The sequence below is a fragment of the Bombina bombina genome, chromosome 7 (assembly GCF_027579735.1).
Source record: "Bombina bombina isolate aBomBom1 chromosome 7, aBomBom1.pri, whole genome shotgun sequence".
Classification (NCBI taxonomy): domain Eukaryota; kingdom Metazoa; phylum Chordata; class Amphibia; order Anura; family Bombinatoridae; genus Bombina; species Bombina bombina.
In genome coordinates this window covers 4,138,102-4,165,017 of record NC_069505.1, presented here as the reverse complement: position 1 = coordinate 4,165,017, position 26,916 = coordinate 4,138,102, and the positions used below count along the sequence as shown (strand labels likewise).

At 45.6% G+C, this 26,916-nt stretch overlaps 1 protein-coding gene across 1 annotated transcript in view; it reads right to left on the bottom strand.

Moving 5' to 3' along the window:
* Positions 1–23,346, bottom strand: part of LOC128635702 (solute carrier family 22 member 6-B-like) — a 149,733-nt gene extending 126,387 nt beyond the window's left edge. Inside the window, exons 1-2 of the mRNA XM_053688828.1 lie at positions 22,972–23,346; positions 7,561–7,664 (exon numbers count right to left, since the gene is read on the bottom strand). Of these exons, the coding sequence (XP_053544803.1) occupies positions 7,561–7,664; positions 22,972–23,346 (479 nt within the window). The remainder of the gene's footprint in view (positions 1–7,560; positions 7,665–22,971) is intronic.
* Between the last annotated feature and the right edge of the window lie 3,570 nt (positions 23,347–26,916).

Sequence of the window (26,916 nt, the reverse complement as noted above, 5' to 3'; positions counted from 1 at the left end):
TGAGAACAGGTAGTCACATGCAAGGAGTGACCGGTCCTACCTTACCCCATAGCCCAGGCACAGAATATGAGAGCAGGTAGTCACATGCAAGGAGTGACCGGTCCTACCTTACCCCATAGCCCAGGCACAGAATATGAGAGCAGGTAGTCACATGCAAGGAGTGACCGGTCCTACCTTACCCCATAGCCCAGGCACAGAACATGAGAGCAGGTAGTCACATGCAAGGAGTGACCGGTCCTACCTTACCCCATAGCCCAGGCACAGAATATGAGAACAGGTAGTTGCATGCAAGGAGTGACCGGTCCTACCTTACCCCATTGCCCAGGCACAGAATATGAGAACAGGTAGTCACATGCAAGGAGTGACTGGTCCTACCTTACCCCATAGTCCAGGCACAGAATATGAGAGCAGGTAGTCACATGCAAGGAGTGACCGGACCTACCTTACCCCATAGCCCAGGCACAGAATATGAGAGCAGGTAGTCACATGCAAGGAGTGACCAGTCCTACCTTACCCCATAGCCCAGACACAGAATATTAGAGCAGGTAGTCACATTCAAGGAGTGACCGGTCCTACCTTACCCCATAGCCCAGACACAGAATATTAGAGCAGGTAGTCACATGCAAGGAGTGACCGGTCCTACCTTACCCCATAGCCCAGGCACAGAATATGAGAGTAGGTTGTCACATGCAAGGAGTGACCGGTCCTACCGTACCCCATAGCCCAGGCACAGAATATGAGAGTAGGTTGTCACATGCAAGGAGTGACCGGTCCTACCTTACCCCATAGCCCAGGCACAGAATATGAGAGCAGGTAGTCACATGCAAGGAGTGACCGGTCCTACCTTACCCCATAGCCCAGGCACAGAATATGAGAGCAGGTAGTCACATGCAAGGAGTGACCGGTCCTACCTTACCCCATAGCCCAGGCACAGAACATGAGAGCAGGTAGTCACATGCAAGGAGTGACCGGTCCTACCTTACCCCATAGCCCAGGCACAGAACATGAGAGATGGTAGTCACATGCAAGGAGTGACCGGTCCTACCTTACCCCATAGTCCAGGCACAGAATATGAGAGCAGGTAGTCACATGCAAGGAGTGACCGGTCCTACCTTACCCCATAGCCCAGGCACAGAATATGAGAGCAGGTAGTCACATGCAAGGAGTGACCAGTCCTACCTTACCCCATAGCCCAGACACAGAATATTAGAGCAGGTAGTCACATTCAAGGAGTGACCGGTCCTACCTTACCCCATAGCCCAGACACAGAATATTAGAGCAGGTAGTCACATGCAAGGAGTGACCGGTCCTACCTTACCCCATAGCCCAGGCACAGAATATGAGAGTAGGTTGTCACATGCAAGGAGTGACCGGTCCTACCGTACCCCATAGCCCAGGCACAGAATATGAGAGTAGGTTGTCACATGCAAGGAGTGACCGGTCCTACCTTACCCCATAGCCCAGGCACAGAATATGAGAGCAGGTAGTCACATGCAAGGAGTGACCGGTCCTACCTTACCCCATAGCCCAGGCACAGAATATGAGAGCAGGTAGTCACATGCAAGGAGTGACCGGTCCTACCTTACCCCATAGCCCAGGCACAGAACATGAGAGCAGGTAGTCACATGCAAGGAGTGACCGGTCCTACCTTACCCCATAGCCCAGGCACAGAACATGAGAGATGGTAGTCACATGCAAGGAGTGACCGGTCCTACCTTACCCCATAGTCCAGGCACAGAATATGAGAGCAGGTAGTCACATGCAAGGAGTGACCGGTCCTACCTTACCCCATAGTCCAGGCACAGAACATGAGATCAGGTAGTCACATGCAAGGAGTGACCGGTTCTACCTTACCCCATAGCCCAGGCACAGTACATGAGAGCAGGTAGTAACATGCAAGGAGTGACCGGTCCCACCTTACCCCATAGCCCAGGCACAGAATATGAGAGCAGGTAGTCACATGCAAGGAGTGACCGGTCCTACCTTACCCCATAGCCCAGGCACAGAATATGAGAGCAGGTAGTCACATGCAAGGAGTGACCGGTCCCACCTTACCCCATAGCCCAGGCACAGAATATGAGAGTAGGTAGTCACATGCAAGGAGTGACCAGTCCTACCTTACCCCATAGCCCAGGCACAGTATATGAGAGCAGGTAGTCACATGCAAGGAGTGACCGGACCTACCTTACCCCATAGCCAGGCACAGAATATGATAGCAGGTAGTCACATGCAAGGAGTGACCGGTCCTACCTTACCCCTTAGTCCAGGCACAGAACATGAGAGCAGGTAGTCACATGCAAGGAGTGACCGGTCCTACCTTACCCCTTAGCCCAGTCACAGAATATGAGAACATGTAGTCACATGCAAGGAGTGACCGGTTGTACCTTACCCCATAGTCCAGGCGCAGAACATGAGAGCAGGTAGTCACATGCAAGGAGTGACCGGTTCTACCTTTCCCCATAGTCCAGGCACAGAATATGAGAGCAGGTAGTCACATGCAAGGAGTGACCGGTCCTACCTTACCCCATAGCCCAGGCACAGAACATGACAGCAGGTAGTCACATGCAAGGAGTGACCGGTCCTACCTTACCCAATAGCCCAGACACAGAATATGAGAGCAGGTAGTCACATGCAAGGAGTGACCGCTCCTACCTTACCCCATAGCCCAGGCACAGAATATGAGAATAGGTAGTCACATGCAAAGAGTGACCAGTCCTACCTTACTCCATAGCCCAGGCACAGAATATGAGAATAGGTAGTCACATGCAAGGAGTGACCGGTCCTACCTTACCCCATAGCCCAGGCACAGAATATGAGAGCAGGTAGTCACATGCAAGGAGTGACCGGTCCCACCTTACCCCATATCCCAGGCACAGAATATGAGAGTAGGTTGTCACATGCAAGGAGTGACCGGTCCTACCTTACCCCATAGCCCAGGCACAGAATTTGAGAGCAGGTAGTCACATGCAAGGAGTGACCGGTCACAACTTACCCCATAGCCCAGACACAGAATATGAGATCAGGTAGTCACATGCAAGGAGTGACCGGTCCTAACTTACCCCATCGCCCAGGCACAGTATATGAGAGCAGGTAGTCACATGCAAGGAGTGACCGGTCCTACCTTACCCCATAGCCCAGGCATAGAATTTGAGAGCAGGTTGTCACATGCAAGGAGTGACCGGTCCCAACTTACCCCATAGCCCAGGCACAGAATATGAGATCAGGTAGTCACATGCAAGAAGTGACCGGTCCTAACTTACCCCATCGCCCAGGCACAGAATATGAGAGCAGGTAGTCACATGCAAGGAGTGACCGCTCCTACCTTACCCTATAGCCCAGGCACAGAATATGAGAGCAGGTAGTCACATGCAAGGAGTGACCGGTCCTACCTTACCCCATAGCCCAGGCACAGAACATGAGAGCAGGTAGTCACGTGCAAGGAGTAACCGGTCCTACCTTACCCCATAGTCCAGGCACAGAATATGAGAGCAGGTAGTAACATGCAAGGAGTGACCGGTCCTACCTTACCCCATAGCCCAGGCACAGAATATGAGAGCAGGTAGTCACATGCAAGGAGTGACCGGTACCACCTTACCCCATAGCCAGACACAGAATATGAGAACAGGTAGTCACATGCAAGGAGTGACCAGTTCTACCTTACCCCATAGCCCAGGCACAGAATATGAGAGCAGGTAGTCACATGCAAGGATTGACCGCTCCTACCTTACCCCATAGCCCAGGCACAGTATATGAGAACAGGTAGTCACATGCAAGGAGTGACCGGTCCTACCTTACCCCATAGCCCAGGCACAGAATATGAGAGCAGGTAGTCACGTGCAAGGAGTGACCGGTCCTACCTTACCCCTTAGCCCAGTCACAGAATATGAGAACAGGTAGTCACATGCAAGGAGTGACCGGTCCTACCTTACCCCATAGCCCAGGCACAGAACATGAGAGCAGGTAGTCACGTGCAAGGAGTAACCGGTCCTACCTTACCCCATATCCCAGGCACAGAATATGAGAGTAGGTTGTCACATGCAAGGAGTGACCGGTCCTACCTTACCCCATAGCCCAGAGACAGAATATGAGAGCAGGTAGTCACATGCAAGGAGTGACCGGTCCTACCTTACCCCATAGCCCAGACACAGAATATGAGAGCAGGTAGTCACATGCAAGGAGTGACCGGTCCTACCTTACCCCATAGTCCAGGCACAGAATATGAGAGCAGGTAGTCACATGCAAGGAGTGAACGGTCCTACCTTACCCCATAGCCCAGGCACAGTATATGAGAGCAGGTAGTCACATGCAAGGAGTGACCGGTCCTTCCTTACCCCATAGTCCAGGCACAGAATATGAGAGCAGGTGGTCACATGCAAGGAGTGACCGGTCCTACCTTACCCCATAGTCCAGGCACAGAATATGAGAGCAGGTGGTCACATGCAAGGAGTGACCGGTCCTACCTTACCCCATAGTCCAGGCACAGAATATGAGAGCAGGTAGTCACATGCAAGGAGTCAGCAGTCCTACCTTACCCCATAGCCCAGGCACAGAATATGAGAGCAGGTAGTCACATGCAAGGAGTGACCGGTCCTATCTTACCCCATAGTCCAGGCACAGAATATGAGAGCAGGTAGTCACATGCAAGGAGTGAACGGTCCTACCTTACCCCATAGCCCAGGCACAGAATATGAGAGCAGGTAGTCACATGCAAGGTGTGACCGGTCCTACCTTACCCCATAGCCCAGGCACAGAATATGAGAGCAGGTAGTCACATGCAAGGAGTGACCGGTACCACCTTACCCCATAGCCCAGGCACAGAATATGAGAGCAGGTAGTCACATGCAAGGAGTGACCGGTTCTACCTTACCCCATAGCCCAGGCACAGAATATGAGAGCAGGTAGTCACATGCAAGGAGTGACCGGTTCTACCTTACCCCATAGCCCAGGCACAGAATATGAGAGCAGGTAGTCACATGCAAGGAGTGACCGGTCCTACCTTACCCCATAGCCCAGGCACAGAACATGAGAGCAGGTAGTCACATGCAAGGAGTGACCGGTCCTACCTTACCCCATAGCCCAGGCACAGAATTTGAGAGCAGGTAGTCACATGCAAGGAGTGACCGGTACCACCTTACCCCATAGCCCAGGCACAGAACATGAGAACAGGTAGTCACATGTAAGGAGTGACCGGTACCACCTTAACCCATCGCCCAGGCACAGTATATGAGAGCAGGTAGTCACATGCAAGGAGTGACCGGTCCCACCTTACCGCATAGTCCAGGCACAGAACATGAGAACAGGTAGTCACATGCAAGGAGTGACCGGTACCACCTTACCCCATAGCCCAGGCACAGAACATGAGAACAGGTAGTCACATGCAAGGAGTGACCGGTACCACCTTAACCCATCGCCCAGGCACAGTATATGAGAGCAGGTAGTCACGTGCAAGGAGTGACCGGTTGTACCTTACCCCATAGTCCAGGCGCAGAACATGAGAGCAGGTAGTCACATGCAAGGAGTGACCGGTCCTACCTTTCCCCATAGTCCAGGCACAGAATATGAGAGCAGGTAGTCACATGCAAGGAGTGACCGGACCTACCTTACCCCATAGCCCAGGCACAGAACATGACAGCAGGTAGTCACATGCAAGGAGTGACCGGTCCTACCTTACCCAATAGCCCAGACACAGAATATGAGAGTAGGTAGTCACATGCAAGGAGTGACCGCTCCTACCTTACCCCATAGCCCAGGCACAGAATATGAGAATAGGTAGTCACATGCAAGGAGTGACCGGTCCTACCTTACCCCATAGCCCAGGCACAGAATATGAGAGTAGGTTGTCACATGCAAGGAGTGACCGGTCCCACCTTACCCCATAGCCCAGGCACAGAATATGAGAGCAGGTAGTCACATGCAAGGAGTGACCGCTCCTACCTTACCCCATAGCCCAGGCACAGAATATGAGAGTAGGTTGTCACATGCAAGGAGTGACCGGTCCCACCTTACCCCATAGCCCAGGCACAGAATATGAGAGCAGGTAGTCACATGCAAGGAGTGACCGCTCCTACCTTACCCCATAGCCCAGGCACAGAATATGAGAGCAGGTAGTCACATGCAAGGAGTGACCGGTCCTACCTTACCCCATAGCCCAGTCACAGAATATGAGAGCAGGTAGTCACATGCAAGGAGTGACAGGTCCTACCTTACCCCATAGCCCAGAGACAGAATATGAGAGCAGGTAGTCACATGCAAGGAGTGACCAGTCCTACCTTACCCCATAGCCCAGGCACAGAACATGAGAGCAGGTAGTCACATGCAAGGAATGACCGGTCCTAACTTACCCCATAGCCCAGGCACAGAATATGAGAGCAGGTAGTCACATGCAAGGAGTGACCGGTCCTACCTTACCCCATAGCCCAGGCACAGAACATGAGAGCAGGTAGTCACGTGCAAGGAGTAACCGGTCCTACCTTACCCCATAGCCCAGGCACAGAACATGAGAGCAGGTAGTCACGTGCAAGGAGTGACCGGTCCTACCTTACCCCATAGCCCAGGCACAGAATATGAGAACAGGTAGTCACATGCAAGGAGTGACCGGTCCTACCTTACCCCATAGCCCAGGTACAGAAATGAGAGCAGGTAGTCTCATAGCCAAAAATTCCTGTATCTCCTTCAGTGTCGCTTCCTTTTGGCGGTGTTGGTAGTTTACTCCTCATCCTCTCATGATCTTTGCACTGTCCCTGTGGTGCCACATTGTCTCCACGTAATGATGATGGTTTTGACCCTGCTCCATGGTACAGTCAGAGCTTTTGCTATTATTTTCTATCCCTTTCCTGATTGGTACGTTTCAACAATTAGCTCACACAGCAAAGCTAGAGCCCCCATGATGAAAGAGAATTCAGACTTAGGCAACCAGGGTGCTGTTTTATTTTAATTTATTTAAAATGTTCCTAATAATTAACTCTTTTTTTTTTTCTTCTCTGGATTTTTGTTTGTTGGAAGATCACATTACAGATGGAAAAAGTCTGACATTTACATTGTGCTTATTTGTGTCTTAACATTTTATAAACCTGCAATTTCATAATGGTGTGTAGACTTTTTATATCCAATGAAAATGTCTGCCTAATATATAATAAATATATATTTAATATTTGTGAAGAACATAGGAATATAAAATATTCATAACAAGCTTCAGGTTTTGTGATGTAGGTCTAACGCGGTTGGGTTAGCGCACATGAAAACTTAATAATCTTAACGCTTTATTGAAATATTAAATATTAAAAAATATTATAGATACTGTAAAAAATTCTAAATACTCCATAGAATATATATATATTATTATTAAAAACATTTTTGCAGTATCTATATTAACGCATTGGTGCTAAGAGGATTGTGAGCAAAATCAAGCAGTGAGCACTGATGGCAAGAAGCATTGTCTTATTAAGTAATTTTCTCATGACAGGCATCACACATTATTATTATAATACTGCCATTCTTTATTCATTCATTTATTTAATCATCAGAAAGCATCACTTCGGCATCTATTTGATAAAGTCTTACTTGTCGGACAGACTCCCAAATATAATGGATCCAACCAGCACCCCTGACATGTAAATGGACTGAGCCAGTTGTCTCATTCTGCGGTGATTACAGACGAGGTCCCACTGTAAGAAAGTAACAAGATAATGACAGAGGAATTGAGAGATGAACATTTGATAATGATGATTTTATACTGAAAGGCTTCTTCATGTTTCAGTAGTGTTGTGGTTTACCATACGTTGGCAAGACTCTAAAACGTCTCCTACATTAGTTAGGATATTAGTTGTATAGAGAAAGACAGAAAAGTGCAATAGTGGCAGAAAAAGTTATTTTCACCAAAGAGATCAAAAGAAAAAAAATGCAAAAATTATAACCATTGAAATCTTTCAGAAATCCCATGGAAGTTTGTGATGTAGCTTTTTGTGGGGTTTTCAAGCTCATTCCAATTGTTTCAACAACTAATCCATTTATCTTAAAGGAACATGGAACTCAAAATGAAACGTTCATGATTTATATAGAGCTTAGAGTTTTGAAAAACATTCCAATTTACTTTGAAGATCAAATTAAGCTCTTTCTCTTGTTCTTCTTTGTTAAAAATGTAGCTACTTTCCATGAGAGCATACTAAGGTAGGCTCAAAGGTGTGCACATGAAATTATTAATTGTACACATTAATCAATATTACGCCTTAGGATAAAAAGTGTATTCAAATGCATTCAGTCATCATCACATTTTACTTTAGCTTTGGCAATATATCTTCTACTTCCATGAAACTTTGTGATTATCCTATCCTAATCCCGGAAAAGATAATGACACCCCTTTGTCTTAAAGGGACAATTAACACTTTCATATTATTATATAAAATATTTAGTTATGTGTACTGAATCAACTCTGCAATAGAAGGAAGAGATTGAGAGGGGGTAAAGAGAAAAAGAAAAGGAACTGAGAGAAAGAGAATACATTTATTGAGAAATAAAGAGGAGGTTGTGAGTAGAGTAACATAATGTGGGAAAGAAAAAGAAAGGAAGGGAGAGAGAAGGACACAGAGAGAAAGTGGGAGGGAGATATAAAGAAAGATATATATATATATATATATATATATATATATATATATAATCATTGACATGTGGTGAGGTCAGAGGCTGGTGAGGCACCGGCTATGTTACGCCGGAGAAAAAAACATATATGAACCCAATAGAGGTAGCTTAAATTAAACTAAAGCATTGTTTCTCATTTGCAGGCCTCAAGAACCCCCAACAGGGCAGGTTTTCATTATAGCTGAACCAGTGCACAGGTGAAATAATTAGCTGATGGGTGAGAGCAAGTTAGTAACTTTGGTGTTCCTGATCAGCTGATTACTTCACCTGTGCACTAGTTCAGCTATAATGAAAACCAGTGCCAGTTAATTAGCAATTAGAATGATACACAATCTCTTCTCTACTCACTAGTGTGTTGTAAAAAAATAATTTACCATGGTAAGAGGTGCCACAACTTCACTTTTAGTTTCCTATTATGAGTATGAGAAGCTGGAAAAGACATAGCATGCAGCTCTGCTCAATGGTGCACACACACACTGCCCTTGCATAACTTTGTACACAAATGCACAAAACATGAAACCAAGCAACAAAGCCTTAAATCAATAATCTGAATCTCAAAGACAACGTGAAAACAACAGGTACTATATCCCAGTGAATTGAAAGAGGATCATTTTAGGCAGAGGATATAACCATCTGATAGATGTAACCTACAAGTAAAATGCACAAAGTAAAACAATATCAGTAACAGTAGGAGGCAGATGTATTACCAATAAGAACGGGCAGCTATAAATGAAACTTAGAACTGCATGTAATAGACACTACTATAAAGAATAAGATGCACAGAGACTGATATAAAAATCCAGTATAAAACTGTTTAAAAACGTACTTAGAAGCTCTCAGTTTAGCTCTGTTAAAAAAGGTAGCCGGAAAGCCCACTGCAAGTGGCAAATAAGACACTCCCCCCTCCCCCTTCTTTTGCATATGAAAAGACCCTTTACACAAACAGGAGCAAGCTGGAGAAGGTAGCTGACGGTATTCAAATAAAACTTTGGGGCTTAGTTAGGAGTCTGAAAATCAGAGCAATGTTATTTAAAAATAAGCAAAATTATACATTTACAAAAAACAAAAAACCTTTATGGGCTTTATAAATAGATCTTCTACAAAACATTTTATGCAAAGAAAAAATGAGTGTATAATGGCCCTTTAATGTTTCTATTATAAATTCCCCTCAAGACTCAGAAGCTCACTCTTGGACCAATTTAATCTGATAGGAAGAGGAGATCTAGCAATTGTTATGGTCACTATTGGACCTTAGCAGTAATACAGTAATATTATTAACATCTTAGCTTCCCTTTACAACAGGTGAGGTCACTCTTGCACCTCATTTGTCACTTTAAATTATAGAAGGGATTATAGATTTACTGAACTAGCATAAAACTTGTAGTAAGTAAGGGACTCCAACGTGCCTCTGTCTGAGTGCCACTGCTTACAGCCCAGTTGAGTGTGTTAGCGCAGCACTGACACTACTCAGGGAAGGCATAGAGGGACTTCAATTCTAGTGACTGTGAAGTTGAACCACACACCTGCCCTAAGTAAAAACTCAAAGAGTAACTCATGCAACTCTCTGCTATACCCATCTTGCTTGAGGTCACTGAGTCACTCAGATATCCCAGATCCTGCTTTGGCAGTTAACTTGAAATTACGGGGCTGCCGGTTCCAGCCACTAACATGCTGCTAGTCGGTGCCACAATCAAATTAGGGTGCTGCTGGGCTCCAGACGCTAATATGCTGCCAGTCGGTGCCACAATCAAATTAGGGTGCTGCTGGGCTCCAGACGCTAATATGCTGCCAGTCGGTGCCACAATCAAATTAGGGTGCTGCTGGGCTCCAGACGCTAATATGCTGCCAGTCGGTGCCACAATCAAATTAGGGTGCTGCTGGGCTCCAGACGCTAATATGCTGCCAGTCGGTGCCACAATCAAATTAGGGTGCTGCTGGGCTCCAGACACTAACATGCTGGCAGTCGGTGCCACAATGAAATTAGGGTGCTGCTGGGCTCCAGACGCTAGTATGCTGCCAGTCGGTGCCACAATGAAATTAAGGTGCTGCTGGGCTCCAGACGCTAATATGCTGCCAGTCGGTGCCACAATGAAATTAGGGTGCTGCTGGGCTCCAGACGCTAGTATGCTGCCAGTCGGTGCCACAATGAAATTAAGGTGCTGCTGGGCTCCAGACGCTAGTATGCTGCCAGTCGGTGCCACAATCAAATTAGGGTGCTGCTGGGCTCCAGACGCTAATATGCTGCCAGTCGGTGCCACAATCAAATTAGGGTGCTGCTGGGCTCCAGACACTAATATGCTGCCAGTCGGTGCCACAATGAAATTAGGGTGCTGCTGGGCTCCAGACGCTAATATGCTGGCAGTCGGTGCCACAATGAAATTAGGGTGCTGCTGGGCTCCAGACGCTAGTATGCTGCCAGTCGGTGCCACAATGAAATTAGGGTGCTGCTGGGCTCCAGACGCTAATATGCTGCCAGTCGGTGCCACAATGAAATTAGGGTGCTGCTGGGCTCCAGACGCTAATATGCTGGCAGTCGGTGCCACAATGAAATTAGGGTGCTGCTGGGCTCCAGACGCTAATATGCTGCCAGTCGGTGCCACAATGAAATTAGGGTGCTGCTGGGCTCCAGACGCTAATATGCTGCCAGTCGGTGCCACAATGAAATTAGGGTGCTGCTGGGCTCCAGACGCTAATATGCTGCCAGTCGGTGCCACAATGAAATTAGGGTGCTGCTGGGCTCCAGACGCTAATATGCTGCCAGTCGGTGCCACAATGAAATTAGGGTGCTGCTGGGCTCCAGACGCTAACATGTTGCCAGTCGGTGCCACAATCAAATTAAGGTGCTGCTGGGCTCCAGACGCTAACATGTTGCCAGTCGGTGCCACAATGAAATTAGGGTGCTGCTGGGCTCCAGACGCTAACATGTTGCCAGTCGGTGCCACAATGAAATTAGGGTGCTGCTGGGCTCCAGACGCTAATATGCTGCCAGTCGGTGCCACAATGAAATTAGGGTGCTGCTGGGCTCCAGACGCTAATAGGCTGCCAGTCGGTGCCACAATGAAATTAGGGTGCTGCTGGGCTCCAGACGCTAATATGCTGCCAGTCAGTGCCATGTGCCTGCTTGTCTGTTCACATTCACAGTGTGCATGATGAGTACAACCAGAGGCGTAACTAGAAACCACAGGGCCCAGGTACAAGAATCCAAGAAGGGCCCCCCTCACCCCCCCTCCAAAAAAAAAAGAATTTGCATAATAACCAACAAATGCACGACAATAACACAATGCAATAGCACCTAGTCTAAACTCCAACTGAGTAATAGATTTTTTTCTGACAAGTTTTAAAGTTATCTCTATTTCAACTCTCCTTCTATCTTGTGACAGCCATCAGCCAATCACAATGAGTGCATATACGTTTATGATGTCAGTTCTTACACATGCTCAGTAGACGCTAGTGACACAAAAAATGTAAATATATGAAAATACTATTTTGTTAATGGATGTAAATTGTAAAGTTGTCTACAATTGCATGCGACTGTTACTTTAATGTCCCCAAGTCAATTAAATTATTTTGTTATTGAGAGTGACAAGCAGTTTAGAAATAGACTGATTAATGATTTTAAAATATTATAGCCTAGATTTAGAGTTCTGCGTTAGCCGTCAAAACCAGCGTTAAGGGGTCCTAACGCTGCTTTTGGCCACCCGCTGGTATTTATAGTCGTGTAGGTAAGGGTCTAACGCTCACTTTCCAGCTGCGACTTTTCCATACCGCAGATCCCCTTACGCCAATTGCGTATCATATCTTTTCAATGGGATCTTCCTAACGCCGGTATTTAGAGTCTTGGCTGAAGTGAGCATTAGACCCTCTACCGACAAAACTCCAGCCGCAGAAAAAAGTCAGGAGTTAAGAGCTTTATGGGCTAACGCCGGTTCATAAAGCTATTAACTACTGTGCTCTAAAGTATACTAACACCCATAAACTACCTATGTACCCCTAAACCGAGGTCCCCCCACATCGCCGCCACTATAATAATTTTTTTCAAACCCTAATCTGCCGACCAGACAACGTCGCCACCTACATTATCCCTATAAACCCCTAATCTGCTGCCCCTAACACCGCCGACACCTACATAATATTTATTAACGTCGCCGCTACCTACCTACATTTGTTAACCCCTAATCTGCCGACCGGACCTCGCCGCTACTCTAATAAATGTATTAACCACTAAACCGCATCACTCCCGCCTCGCAAACCCTATAATAAATTTTATTAACCCCTAATCTGCCCTCCCTAACATCGCCGACACCTAACTTCAAGTATTAACCCCTAATCTGCTGACCGGACCTCGCCGCTACTCTAATAAATGTATTAACCCCTAAAGCTAAGTCTAACCCTAACCCTAACACCCCCCTAAATTAAATATAATTTTAATCTAACAAAATAAATTATTTCTTATTAAATAAATTAATCCTATTTAAAGCTAAATACTTACCTGTAAAATAAACCCTAATATAGCTACAATATAAGGAATAATTATATTGTAGCTATTTTAGGTAGTGATGTCGCAAACATAAAATTTTCAAATGTTCGCGAACGGGCGAACCCGGCAAACCGCCATAGACTTCAATAGGCAGGCGAATTTTAAAACCCACAGGGACTCTTTCTGGCCACAATAGTGATGGAAAAGTTGTTGCAAGGGGACTAACACCTGGACTGTAGCATGCCGGAGGGGGATCCATGGCAAAACTCCCATGGAAAATTACATAGTTGATGCAAAGTCTGGTTTTAATCCATAAAGGGCATAAATCACCTAACATTCCTAAATTGTTTGGAATAACGTGCTTTAAAACATCTGGTATGATGTTGTATCGATCAGGTAGTCTAAGGGTTACGCCCGCTTCACAGTGACCAAACTCCCCATTTAACGCACCGCAAACAACCGCAAACAATCCATTTGCACAACCGCAAACTCCCCATTTGCACAAGGTTGGATACCAAGCTATCCATGTCTCGTTCCTTGTCCTCACTGATGTCATTGAAGGTCTCTTCCTCCACCCAGCCACGTACAACACCAAGGGTCCCCGAAAGGTGACAACAAGCCCCCTGGGACGCCTGCTGTGTTTGGTCTTCCACCTCCTCAAAGCAACCTTCCTCCTCTGACTCCTCTTCTTCAGACTCCTCTCTCTGCGTTGCCTCTCTCTGCGTTATTATAAGGTGTGTTAAGTAGTACTATTCCTATCATCGATATGGCATCGATTTTAGGAACCGGGAGATGGAAAAAGATGCTTGGTCGGTCCTCCTACTACAAATTTGGGGCACTGCACGTGCAATCTACTGTGCCACCAGATAGGAGTGGTGTGTTAAGTAGTTCTATTCTTATCAGTTTAATCCCTGTTACGTCCACTATCAGGGGACGTGTATATGGCATCGATTTTAGGAACCGGGAGAGATGGAAAAAGATGCTTGGTCGGACCTCCTACTTCAAATTTGGGGCACTGCGCGTGCAGTCTACTGTGCCACCAGATATGAGTGGTGTGTTAAGTAGTACTATTTCTATCAGTTTAATCCCTGTTATGTGCCTTTTTTTTTGTTTGGTTTTTGAAGCCACAGTGCAGCACCAGAGGCCAGAAAAATTAGGCATGTACACATATCTGAAAAATTAGGTATTGATGCAGCCGCTGCTGTAGCAGCGGCCAGAAAAATTGATGTTTGTTTCCCAGGCAGAAAGTGCCCTAAAACATTGCGGCTTGAACCCTAGTTGGTGGCAGATAAGTCACGCAAGTCATCCGGCATTCAGAGATAAAATACAGCAGCGTGTGGACCATTTTCAGCCCAAGGCAGCTCATCTCATAAGGCCTTTTTTAGATGAATGTATCGCCCACTGTCAGTCCCTTCGGGATCCATCCCTCATTCATCTTAATAAAGGTGAGGTAATCTAGACTTTTTTGACCTAGGCGACTTCTCTTCTCAGTGACAATACCTCCTGCTGCACTGAAGGTTCTTTCTGACAGGACACTTGAAGCGGGGCAGGCCAGAAGTTCTATCGCAAATTGGGATAGCTCAGGCCACAGGTCAAGCCTGCACACCCAGTAGTCAAGGGGTTCATCGCTCCTCAGAGTGTCGATATCTGCAGTTAAGGCGAGGTAGTCGGTCGAGTCGTTCTCTGAGGGTGGACCCCAAAGGGCTGTGGCGATGCGTAGGACTTAAAAAGCTCCGCATGTCCTCCGTCAACAACACGTCTGTAAAGCGTCCTGTCCTTGCCGGCGTAGTCGTGGGAGGAGGAGGATTATTTTCACCTCTTCCCCTGTTAGATTCCCGTTGTGCTGTGACATCACCCTTATACGCTGTGTAAAGCATACTTTTTAATTTATTTTGGAACTGCTGCATCCTTTCCGACTTGCGGTAATTCGGTAACATTTCAGGCACTTTATGCTTATACCGGGGGTCTAGTAGCGTGGACACCCAGTACAGGTTGTTCTTCTTCAGCCTTTTTATACGAGGGTCCCTCAACAGGCACGACAGCATGAAAGACCCCATTTGCACAAGGTTGGATGCCGAGCTACTCATGTCCCGTTCCTCATCCTCAGTGATCTCACTGAAGGTATGTTCTTCCCCCCAGCCACGTACATCACCACGGGTACCAGATAGGTGACAACGAGCACCCTGGGATGCCTGTTGTGGTTGGTCTTCCTCCTCCTCAAAGCCACATTCCTTCTCTGACTCCTCTTCCTCACAATCCTCTTCCAGCGTTGCCGCAGGTCCAGCAAGCGATGCTGATAAGGCTGTTTCTGGTGGTGATGGTGACCACAACTCTTCCTCTTCACGCTCATCTACAGCCTGATCCAGCACTCTTCACAAATGGTATGATGTCGCTGATGGTGCCTTCGGTGCAACTGACTAGGTTTGTCACCTCCTCAAAAGGACGCATGAGCCTACAGGCATTGCTCATGAGTGTCCAGTAACGTGGCAAAAAAATTCCCAGCTCCGCAGAGGCTGTCCTAGCACCCCGGTCATACAAATAGTCGTTAACGGCTTTTTCTTGTTGGATCAGGCGGTCGAACATTAGGAGTGTTGAATTCCAACGTGTCGGGCTGTCGCAAATCAAGCACCTCACTGGCATGTTGTTTCGCCGCTGGATATCTGAAAAGTGCGCCATGGCCGTGTAGGAATGCCTGAAATGGCCACACACCTTCTTGGCCTGCTTCAGGACGTCCTGTAAGCCTGGGTACTTATGCACAAAGCGTTGTACGATCAGATTACACACATGTGCCATGCACGGCACATGTGTCAACTTGCCAAAATTCAATGCCGCCACCAAATTTCTTCCGTTGTCACAAACCACTTTGCCGATCTCCAGTTGGTGCGGAGTCAGCCACTGATCCATCTGTGCGTTCAGGGTGCACAGGAGTGCTGGTCCGGTGTGACTCTCTGCTTTCAGGCAAGTCAACCCCAAGACGACGTGACACTGTCGTATCCGGGATGTGGAATAGTACCTGGGGAGCTGGGGGGGGGGTTGCCGTTGATGTGGAGCAAGACGCAGCAGCAGAAGAGGACTCAGCCAAGGAGGTTATGGAAGAGGATGGAGTAGGAGGAGTAGAGGAGGTGGCAGCAGGCCTGCCTGCAAGTCGTGGCAGTGTCACCAACTCCTCTGCAGAGCCACGCATTCCATGCTTGTCAGCCGTCAGCAGGTTTACCCAATGCGCAGTGTAGGTGATATACCTGCCCTGACCATGCTTTGCAGACCAGGTATCAGTGGTCAGATGGACCCTTGCCCCAAAACTGTGTGCCAGACATGTCATTGCTTCCTTTTGCACAATCGAGTACAGGTTGGGGATTGCCTTTTGTGAAAAGAAATTTCGACCGGGTACCTTCCACTGCGGTGTCCCAATAGCTACAAATTTTTTGAAAGCCTCAGACTCCACCAGCTAGTATGGTAAAAGCTGGCAGGCTAAGAGTTCAGACAAGCCAGCTGTCAGATGCCAGGCAAGGGGGTGACTTTGTGACATTGGCTTCTTACGCTCAAACATGTCCTTGACAGACACCTGACTGTGGGCAGATGAGCAGGAACTGCTCAAGGCGAGACACGGAGTGGTGGATGGTTGAGAGGGGGCAAGGAGGACAGCAGTGGTTGACGTGGCTGAAGATGCTGGACCAGGAGGAGGATGGCGGCTTTGAGTTTGTGTGCTGCTTGTACTCATGTGTTGATCCCATAGGCGTTTGTGATGTGCGATCATGTGCCTTCGCAAAGCAGTTGTACCTAGGTGGGTGTTGGACTTCCCACGACTCAGTTTCTTTTGGCACAGGTTGCATATGGCATCGCTGTTGTCAGAGGCAGACACACACAAAAAAATGCCTCACTGCTGAGCTCTGCAATTACGGCATTCTGGTGGTGGCAACAGCATGCTTTGATTGGCGTGCTGTCTGGCTGACCCCGGGTGCCGATGCATGCTATCTGACTGTGCCACTAGCTCCTTGCGACGACCTCCCCCTGCTTCCAACTCGTCTCCTCCTCCTCTCTGTCTCCCCATCTGAACTTTCCCCCTGTTCTTCTTCTCTTCTAGCGGGCACCCACATGACATCCACGGATGCATCGTCATCATCAACCGCTTCACTTGTATCTGACAAATCAACAAAGGAAGCAGCAGCGGGTACAACATCATCATCATCATCACACCGTACGTCCATGTCTGTAATGCTGCCTGACTGAGACATATCCCTGTTATCTACATCCTCTGTCAATGATGGTTGCGCATCACTCATTTCTTCCAACTGATGTGTAAATAACTCCTCTGACAGATCAAGTGAAGCGGCTGTGGTGCTAGTGTTGGTGGTGGTGGCAGGCGGGCGAGTGGTAACTTGAGAGGTGCCCGAAGCTAAGCTGGAGGAGGATGGTCCGACAAGGTTCCGAGCGGAAGCTGTAGAAGATTGGGTGTCCTGTGTTAGCCAATCAACTATATCCTCAGAACTTTTCGAGTTCGGGGTACGTGGCCTCTGAACACTGGGCATTATTCTAGGGCCAAAGGGAATCACAGCACCACGACCACGACGGCCCCTGCGGGTGGCCTGCCTCTGCCTGTCATTTTTTTTTGATTAGTGGTACTATGCGTGCAAGCTACTGTGACAACAGATATGAGTGGCACTGTGCACTGGCAGAAGTTGGCAGAGTAGACGCTATAGGCCTGACACACACGCTTGCAGACAACTAACTGCTATTCAATCTATTACAGTCAAAATTGTATTTTTTTTTTTAAATGTACACTATTGTTATACCAGATATGAGTTGCACTTGGGTGACACTGTGCCCTGGCAGGCACTGAAACGCACACGTGTGAAGGAAACTGACTGCTATTATTTAACACAGTCAAAAAAGTGTTGTTTTTTTTAATGTACACTACTGTTACACCAGATATGAGTTGCACTGGGGTGACACTGTGCCCTGGCAGGCAGGCACTGAAACGCACACGTGTGAAGGAAACTGACTGCTATTATTTAACACAGTCAAAAAAGTGTTGTTTTTTTTTTTTAAATCTACACTACTGTTACACCAGATATGAGTTGCACTGGGGTGACACTGTGCCCTGGCAGGTACTGAAACGCACACGTGTGAAGGAAACTGACTGCTATTATTTAACACAGTCAAAAAAGTGTTGTTTTTTTTAAATCTACACTACTGTTACACCAGATATGAGTTGCACTGGGGTGACACTGTGCCCTGGCAGGTACTGAAACGCACACGTGTGAAGGAAACTGACTGCTATTATTTAACACAGTCAAAAAAGTGTTTTTTTTTTAAATCTACACTACTGTTACACCAGATATGAGTTGCACTGGAGTGACACTGTGCCCTGGCAGGCAGGCATTGAAACGCACACGTGTGAAGGAAACTGACTGCTATTATTTCACAGTCAAAAAAGTGTTGTTTTTTTTAAATGTACACTACAATTAGATTACACAGGAAAAAAAAAAAAAAAAGCAGACTGATGTTTTAGCCCTAAAAAGGGCTTTTTGGGGTGCTGTCCTTACAGCAGAGATCAGATGAGTCCTTCAGGACTGTAGTGGACACTGAATACACTAGCCTAGCTATTGATTTCCCTATTAAATCAGCAGCAGCTACACTGTCCCTCCTCTCACTAAGAATGCAGCTTCCGAATGAATCTAAAATGGATGCTGTCCAGGAGGTGGGAGGGTCTGGGAGGGAGGGTCTGGAATGTGTCTACTGACTGTAAGGTACAGGGTCAAAGTTTTACTCAATGATGACGAATAGGGGGCGGACCGAACATCGCATATGTTCGCCCGCGGCGGACGCGAACAAGCTATGTTCGCCGGGAACTATTTGCCAGTGAACTATTCGCGACATCACTAATTTTAGGATTTATATTTATTTTAGAGGCAACTTTGTATTTATTTTAACTAGGTACAATAGCTATTAAATAGTTATTTACTATTTAATAGCTACCTAGTTAAAATAATTACAAAATTACCTGTAAAATAAATCCTAACCTAAGTTACAATTAAACCTAACACTACACTATCAATAAATAAATTAAATAAATTAACTACAATTACCTACAATTAAATCAACTAAACTAAATTACAAAAAACACACTAAATTACAAAAAAAAAGATTACAAGAATTTTAAACTAATTACACCTACTCTAAGCCCCCTAAAAAAATAACAAAGCCCCCCAAAATAAAAAAATGCCCTACGCTATTCTAAAATAAAAAGTTAACAGCTCTATCACCTTACCAGCCCTTAAAAGGGCTTTTTGCGGGGCATGCCCCAAAGAAATCAGCTCTTGCCTGTAAAAAAACCATACAATACCCCCCCAACATTACAACCCACCACCCACATACCCCTACTCTAACCCACCCAAACCCCCCTTAAAAAACCTTACACTAAGCCCCTGAAGATCTCCCTACCTTGTATTCACCCAGCCGGGTATCACCGATCTGTCCAGAAGAGGGTCCGAAGTCTTCATCCTATCCGGCAAGAAGAGGTCCTCCAGAGGGTCCAAAGTCTTCATCCTATCCGGCTAGAAGAGGTCCTCATCCAGGCGGCATCTTCTATCTTCTTCCATCCGGAGCGGAGCGGATCCATCTTGAAGCAGCCGACGCGGAGCCATCCTTCCTCACCGACGGACTAACGACAAATGAAGGTTCCTTTAAATAACGTCATCCAAGATGGCGTCCCTCGAATTCCGATTGGCTGATAGGATTCTATCAGCCAATCGGAATTAAGGTAGGAAAAATCTGATTGGCTGATTGAATCAGCCAATCAGATTCAAGTTCAATCGGATTGGAGGATCCAATCAGCCAATCAGATTGAGCTTGCATTCTATTGGCTGATCGGAACAGCCAATAGAATGCGAGCTCAATCTGATTGGCTGATCCAATCAGCCAATCGGATTGAACTTGAATCTGATTGGCTGATTCAGTCAGCCAATCAGATTTTTCCTACCTTAATTTCCGATTGGCTGATAGAATCCTATCAGCCAATCGGAATTCGAGGGACGCCATCTTGGAATGACGTAATTTAAAGGAATCTTCATTTGTCATTAGTCCGTCTGTGAGGAAGGATGGCTTCGCATCGACTGCTTCAAGATGGACCCGCTCTGCTCCGGATGGAAGATAGAAGATGCCGTCTGGATGAAGACTTCCGACCCTCTGGAGGACCTCTTCTGGCCGGATAGGATGAAGACTTCGGACCCTCTTCTGGGCGGATCGGTGATACCCCGCTGAGTGAATACAAGGTGGGGAGATCTTCAGGGGCTTAGTGTTAGAATTTTTAAGGGGGGTTTGGGTGGGTTAGAGTAGGGGTATATGGGTGGTGGGTTGTAATGTTGGGGGGGTATTGTATGTTTTTTTTAAAGGCAAAAGAGCTGTTTTCTTTGGATCATGCCCCGCAAAAAGCCCTTTTAAGGGCTGGTAAGGTAATAGAGCTGTTAACTTTTTATTTTAGAATAGGGTAGGGCATTTTTTTATTTTGGGGGGCTTTGTTATTTTTTTAGGGGGCTTAGTAGGTGTAATTAGTTTAAAATTCTTGTAATCTTTTTTTTTTTGTAATTTAGTGTTTGTTTTTTTTGTAATTTAGTTTAGTTGATTTAATTGTAGGTAATTGTAGTTAATTTATTTAATTTATTTATTGATAGTGTAGTGTTAGGTTTAATTGTAACTTAGGTTAAGATTTATTTTACAGGTAATTTTGTAATTATTTTAACTAGGTAGCTATTAAATAGTAAATAACTATTTAATAGCTATTGTACCTAGTTAAAATAAATACAAAGTTGCCTGTAAAATAAATATAAATCCTAAAATAGCTACAATATAATTATTCGTTATATTGTAGGTATATTAGGGTTTATTTTACAGGTAAGTATTTAGCTTTAAATAGGATTAATTTACTTAATAAGAAATAAAAAAATTTTGTTAGATTAAAATTATATTTAATTTAGGGGGGTGTTAGGGTTAGGGTTAGACTTAGCTTTAGGGGTTAATACATTTATTAGAGTAGCGGCGAGGTCCGGTCGGCAGATTAGGAGTTAATACTTGAAGTTAGGTGTTGGCGATGTTAGGAAGGGCAGATTAGGGGTTAATTCTATATATTATAGGGTTTGCGAGGCGGGAGTGAGGCAGTTTAGGGGTTAATACATTTATTATAGTGGCGGCGAGGTCCGGTCAGCAGATTTGGGGTTAATAAGTGTAGGTAAGGTAGCGGCGACGTGGGGGGCATAAATATAATATAGGGGTCGGCGGTGTTAGGGGCAGCAGATTAGGGGTACATAGGTATAATGTAGGTGGCGGCGGTGTACAGAGCGGCAGATTAGGGGTTAATAATAATATGCAGGTGTCAGCGATAGCGGGGGCGGCAGATTAGGGGTTAATAAGTGTAAGGTTAGGGGTGTTTAGACTCAGGGTACATGTCAGGGTGTTAGGTGCAGACTTAGTAACTGTTTCCCCATAGGAAACAATGGGGCTGCGTTAGGAGCTTAACGCTGCTTTTTTGCAGGTGTTAGGTTTTTTGCATCTCAAAATGCCCCATTGTTTCCTATGGGGGAATCGTGCACGAGCACGTTTTTCAAGCTGGCCGCTACTGTAAGCAACGCTGATATTGAGAGTTGAAGTGGCGGTAAATTATGCTCTACGCTCCCTTTTTGGAGCCTAACGCAGCCCTTCAGAGAACTCTAAATACCAGCGTTATTTAAAAGGTGCAGGGGAAGAAAAACACGCATAGCTAACGCACCCCTTTGGCCGCAAAACTCTAAATCTAGCCGTTAATTAGCCTAAAGCTAGGGAGGGAAGCAGTGGTCTTATAAATAACTACAAGTCTGTGACTGTGTGACAAGCAGTTTTGAAATTGAATAATTAATTATTTAAAAATATATTTGCCTATGGCCAGACCATTTCTAAACTGCTTGTCACACAGTCACAGACTTGTATTTATTTATAAGACCACTGCTTCCTAGTTCAGCAGATAAAAGGCTTTAGGCTAATATAATAAATTAAAATAATCAACCAATAACCAGTTTAATACATTTTTATATATGCACAGTATATCTCCCTATCCCCCCTGCAATAAATGATTCCCCCAGCCCACCTGCAATAAATGATTCCCCCAGCCCACCTGCAATAAATGATTCCCCCATCCCACCTGCAATAAATGATTCCCCCAGCTCACCTGCAATAAATGATTCCCCCAGCCCACCTGCAATAAATGATTCCCCCAGCCCCCTTGCAATAAATGAATCCCCAGCCCCCCTGCAATAAAATGATGCCCCCAGCCCCCCTGTAATAAGTTATGCCCCCATCCCCCCTGCAATAAAATGATGCCCCAACAAAAATATGATGCCCCCAGCCCCTGCAATAAAATGATGCCCCCAGCAATAAAATAATGCCCCCAGCTCCCCTGCACTAAAATTATGCCCCCAGCCCCCTGCAATAAATGATGCACCCAACCTCCCTTCAAAATAATGATGCCCCCAACGAAAATATGATGCCCCCTGCAATAAAATGATGCCCCAACAAAAATATGCCCTTAGCTCCACTACAATAAAATGATGCCCCCCATGGCAACCCCCCCCCCTGCCCACTGCCTCCCCTGCCTCCTATGACTGGACATCCCTATATATATATATATATATATATATATATATATAGAGAGAGAGAGAGAGAGAGAGACAGAGAGAGAGAGAGAGAGAGAGAGAGAAGAGAATTAGAGGATGACAGAGAGAAAAAACGGGAGCTAGAGAGAAAAATAAAGAAAAAGACAGCAAATAAATTTACTGAGAGGAGGATGAGAATAGAGTAACATAATGTGAATCTCAAACTCAAATTAGACTTACCTTCATTATAATGGTGGAGGAAAACTCACTGTGATCATATACCCATCCATCTACACAGGACTCTGTCTCTATATCACTAACGTTGGCTGTAGCGTTGCCTTTAAGCAACTGGAACTGTTGGCTGGTGAACCTCAAGCAACTAGAGAGCTTTCCGGTGGGCTCCATAGGAATAAAAGCCTGCAGCCACCTCTCGGTAATATTGCCTTCCTCCCAGGAACCGTTGAGACGACATCGGTGTTTGGGGATGGCAGCAGTGAAATTCTGCATGAGATTGTGACTTGCCAACATAAGAATTGGGGTGGACAGCAGTATAACGTGTATAATCTGAAAGCGTCCCATACCCCCTGTTTTCTCCAGGAGCTCCGGAAACCCCATAGTTACTGAGATACCGCCACTTCCCTTATGACCTCTCAACTGGATAGGTTACTTAGAACACTGATCCTTGTTTAATCCCATTTGTATCTTATGGTTAAACAAAATGCACCTCTAGGTGTTGGTAGATTCTCTGGTGTTAAGACTTAGCTAAAGTTCTGATACCTCTATATGAGATGTGTTGTTAACCATTTACTGAAATATTAAAGCATTAACTTCTCTGGCAGCGTAACTCTTTTAGGTTAAAGGGTGATAAGTGTCACAATTTGTGGTCTAAGTGCAATCTCCCTTCTAACAAATGTGTATGAATAAAAAAAACTGCTGTCTGTACGTTATGAAAACACAGTAGAAACAGACAGGCCATAATACAACTGTACAAAAATATATAAAATGATAAAATAAAATTAATGCGCCATTCATTTATGACAATACAGTTTTTAAAGAGTGTGAATAAAGCTTTGAAAATTTGAGGAAGCTTATTTATCATTGTGAGTGTTATTACTTTAAGTTCATGTGCACACACACACATGCACACACGCAAACGCACAAACGCACAAACACACACACACACACACATGCACACACGCAAACGCACAAACACACACACACATATGCCTAAGGGCCTAAGAGAGCTTCTCCCTTGTGAAGAGTCTTGAAGTGGAGTGCAATAAGGATAGCACTATTTGTATATTTTGCATTAGAACTGTTCTTATCTGCGCACCAAGTCCAATAGGAGGTTTTAAAAGCTAATTGCCTATTATTATTATTATTTTTTTTATTATACTTTATTTAATGAAGCACCAACATATTCCGCAGCGCTGTTCATGGGTACAATTCATTTAAATAAAACAATGATATAAAACTTGTAAGAGACAGGACAACATTTACAAACACCTACAGGAGGAATTGAGGGCCCTATTCCCGTGGGAACTTACAATCTAGAAGGGTAGGAGGTTGAGAAACAGATGGTGAGGACTGGAAGATTGAGAAAGATGTTAATGTAGAGTTAGATGAGGGAAGTGAAATTAATTTATTATTGAGTTGGGTGGGCGGCTTGTCTGAACAGAAAAGTCTTCAGGGAGCATTTAAAGGAAGAAAGATTAGGGCAAAGCCTGACAGCACGGGGGAGAGTGTTCCAGAGGGTAGGTGCTGCACGAGGGAGAGTGTTCCAGAGGGTAGGTGCTGCACGAGGGAGAGTGTTCCAGAGGGTAGGTGCTGCACGAGGGAGAGTGTTCCAGAGGGTAGCTGCTGCACGACAGAAGTCCTGCAGTCTAGCATGAGAGGAGGTGATAGTCACGGATGCAAGGAGCAGGTCATTGTTGGATCTTAGTGGGCGGGCTGGAGTATACTTTTTTATTAGAGAGGATAGGTAGTGGGGAGCGGCGTTGGTGAGAGCTTTGTATGTAAGGGTGAGAATTTTGAATTTAATTCTGCTGTGAATGGGGAGCCAATGAAGGGACTCACAGAGAGGTGCAGCAGATACAGAGAGACGGAAAAGGTGGATTAGCCTGGCAGAGGCATTTAGGATGGATTGAAGGAGGGAGTGGCGAGAAAAGAGGAAGGCCAGTAAGTAGGTTATTGCAGTAGTCAAGTCGGGAAATAACAAGGTAGTGGATTAATTGCTTAGTGGTATTAGCGCTCAGTAAAGGGCAAATCTTGGAAATATTGCGTAGGTGGTTGTGGCAGGATGAAGAAAGTGATTGGATGTGGGGGGCGAAGTATAGATTTTAGTTAAGTGTAACTCCAAGGCAGAGGACTTGGGGCGATGGGGAAATGGTGATGCCGTCGTCAGGGATTGAGAAGTCAGGAGTCGGCGTAGAGCTTGAGGGGGGATTAGAAGGAGTTCAGTCTTGGACATGTTAATCTTTAGGTGGTGAGAGGCCATCCAGTAAGAGATACCAGATAAGCAGTCGCTGACATGAGAAAGGGCAGAGGGAGAGAGAGCAGGGGTGGAGAGGTAGATCTGGGTGTCATCAGCATAGAGGTGATATTTGAAGCCATAACTATTGATAAGTTTACCCAGTGAAGAAGTTTAAATGGAGAAGAGTAGAGGACCCAGAACAGATCCTTGAGGTACTCCAACAGACAGAGGCATTGGAGGGGAGGAGTCGCGGGCAAATGACACAGAGAAAGACCTGTAAGAAAGATAGGAGTGAATCCTAGAAAGAGCAGTGTCACAGAGGCCAAAAGAGCTAAGGGTATGTAGGAGAAGGGGTTGGTCAACTGTGTCAAAGGCAGCTAAGACGTCAAGTAAGATGAGTATAGAGTAGTGGTCAATACTTTTAGCAGAGTGAAGATTGTCAGTAACCTTGGTAAGTGCAGTATCAGTTGAGTGTTTGGGGGGGGGGAACCAGATTGCAGGGGGTCAAGCAAGGAGTTGGTGGACAGAAAATGGGTTAGGCGATTGTAAACTAGTTTTTCAAGGAGTTTTGATGTTAGTGGAAGCAGTGATATGGGCCGGTAGCTTTCAGGAGAATTAGGGTCGAGGGAGGGTTTTTTGAGTATGGGAGTGACGTTTGCGTGTTTGAAAGAAGATGGAAATGAACCGGTAGAGAGAGATAGGTTGAAGATGTCAGTAAGTGCAGGAGTGAGGGTGGAAAATAGGGAGGGTATTAGATGGGAAGGGATAGGGTCGAGCGTGCAGGTAGTGAGGCGTGAGGAAGCTAGTAAGGAAGAAATTTAATTCTCAGTGGCTGGATGGAAGATGCAGAGGGTGGCAGAGGGAGTAACTGGACCTGTTGTTGGAATATTGCAGGTTGGTGATGGGATAGTATGTGTTTTGTAGACATGTGTGTTTCATTTTGTTTCGAATCGAAATTCAGACAAAGTCGCCAAATTTGGAGATTCAAATTGATTCAAATTTCCGAATTACCATAGCGATGAAGCTAAACTAATCTGAATGCATTTGTAACAAATAAATCCAAATTAGTTTGGATTTATTCATTATATTCGAATGGCCATAGACTAATTCAATTCCGTATAAAAATTTAATTTAATGAGATTTAGTGAGATAGAACAGTGAAATAATTCAGTTTGTGTAACTTGGAACCATCTGAATCAACATAACACATACCGAACTTTTCCGCTGTGCACATGTCTAGTGTTTTGTTTAAAAAGTAGTTTGCCAGGTCTTGAGCACTAACGACAGACGGGGTTGGTGGAGTTGTTGGGTAGAGGAGAGAGTTAAAGGTGGAGAAGAGTTGTTTAGGGTTTGAGGAAAGAGTAGATATGAGGGAAGAGATGTAGCTTTGCTATACTAAGTGAAGGACAGAAGTGCATGAATGAAGAATAAACTTATAGGGGTCAATTTATCAAAGCTTTCATCTCAGTGCATTCGTCGGCGTCAATATGCTCGCCAGACATCGCTGACGCACATCTGAATATGATACCCTTATTTATCAAAAAAGCAGTCAAAAACACGTGTGTCAAGTACGGTGCGAAGAACATCGGACTGTTGTTAACTAACAGTCATCGATGTCGTGGTTATTTGGGTTTTTCCCAACTTTATTTATACCATTTCATTACTGTTCATGAACAAGCACATTTCTCTAAAGCTAATCTTTTATTTTTCAA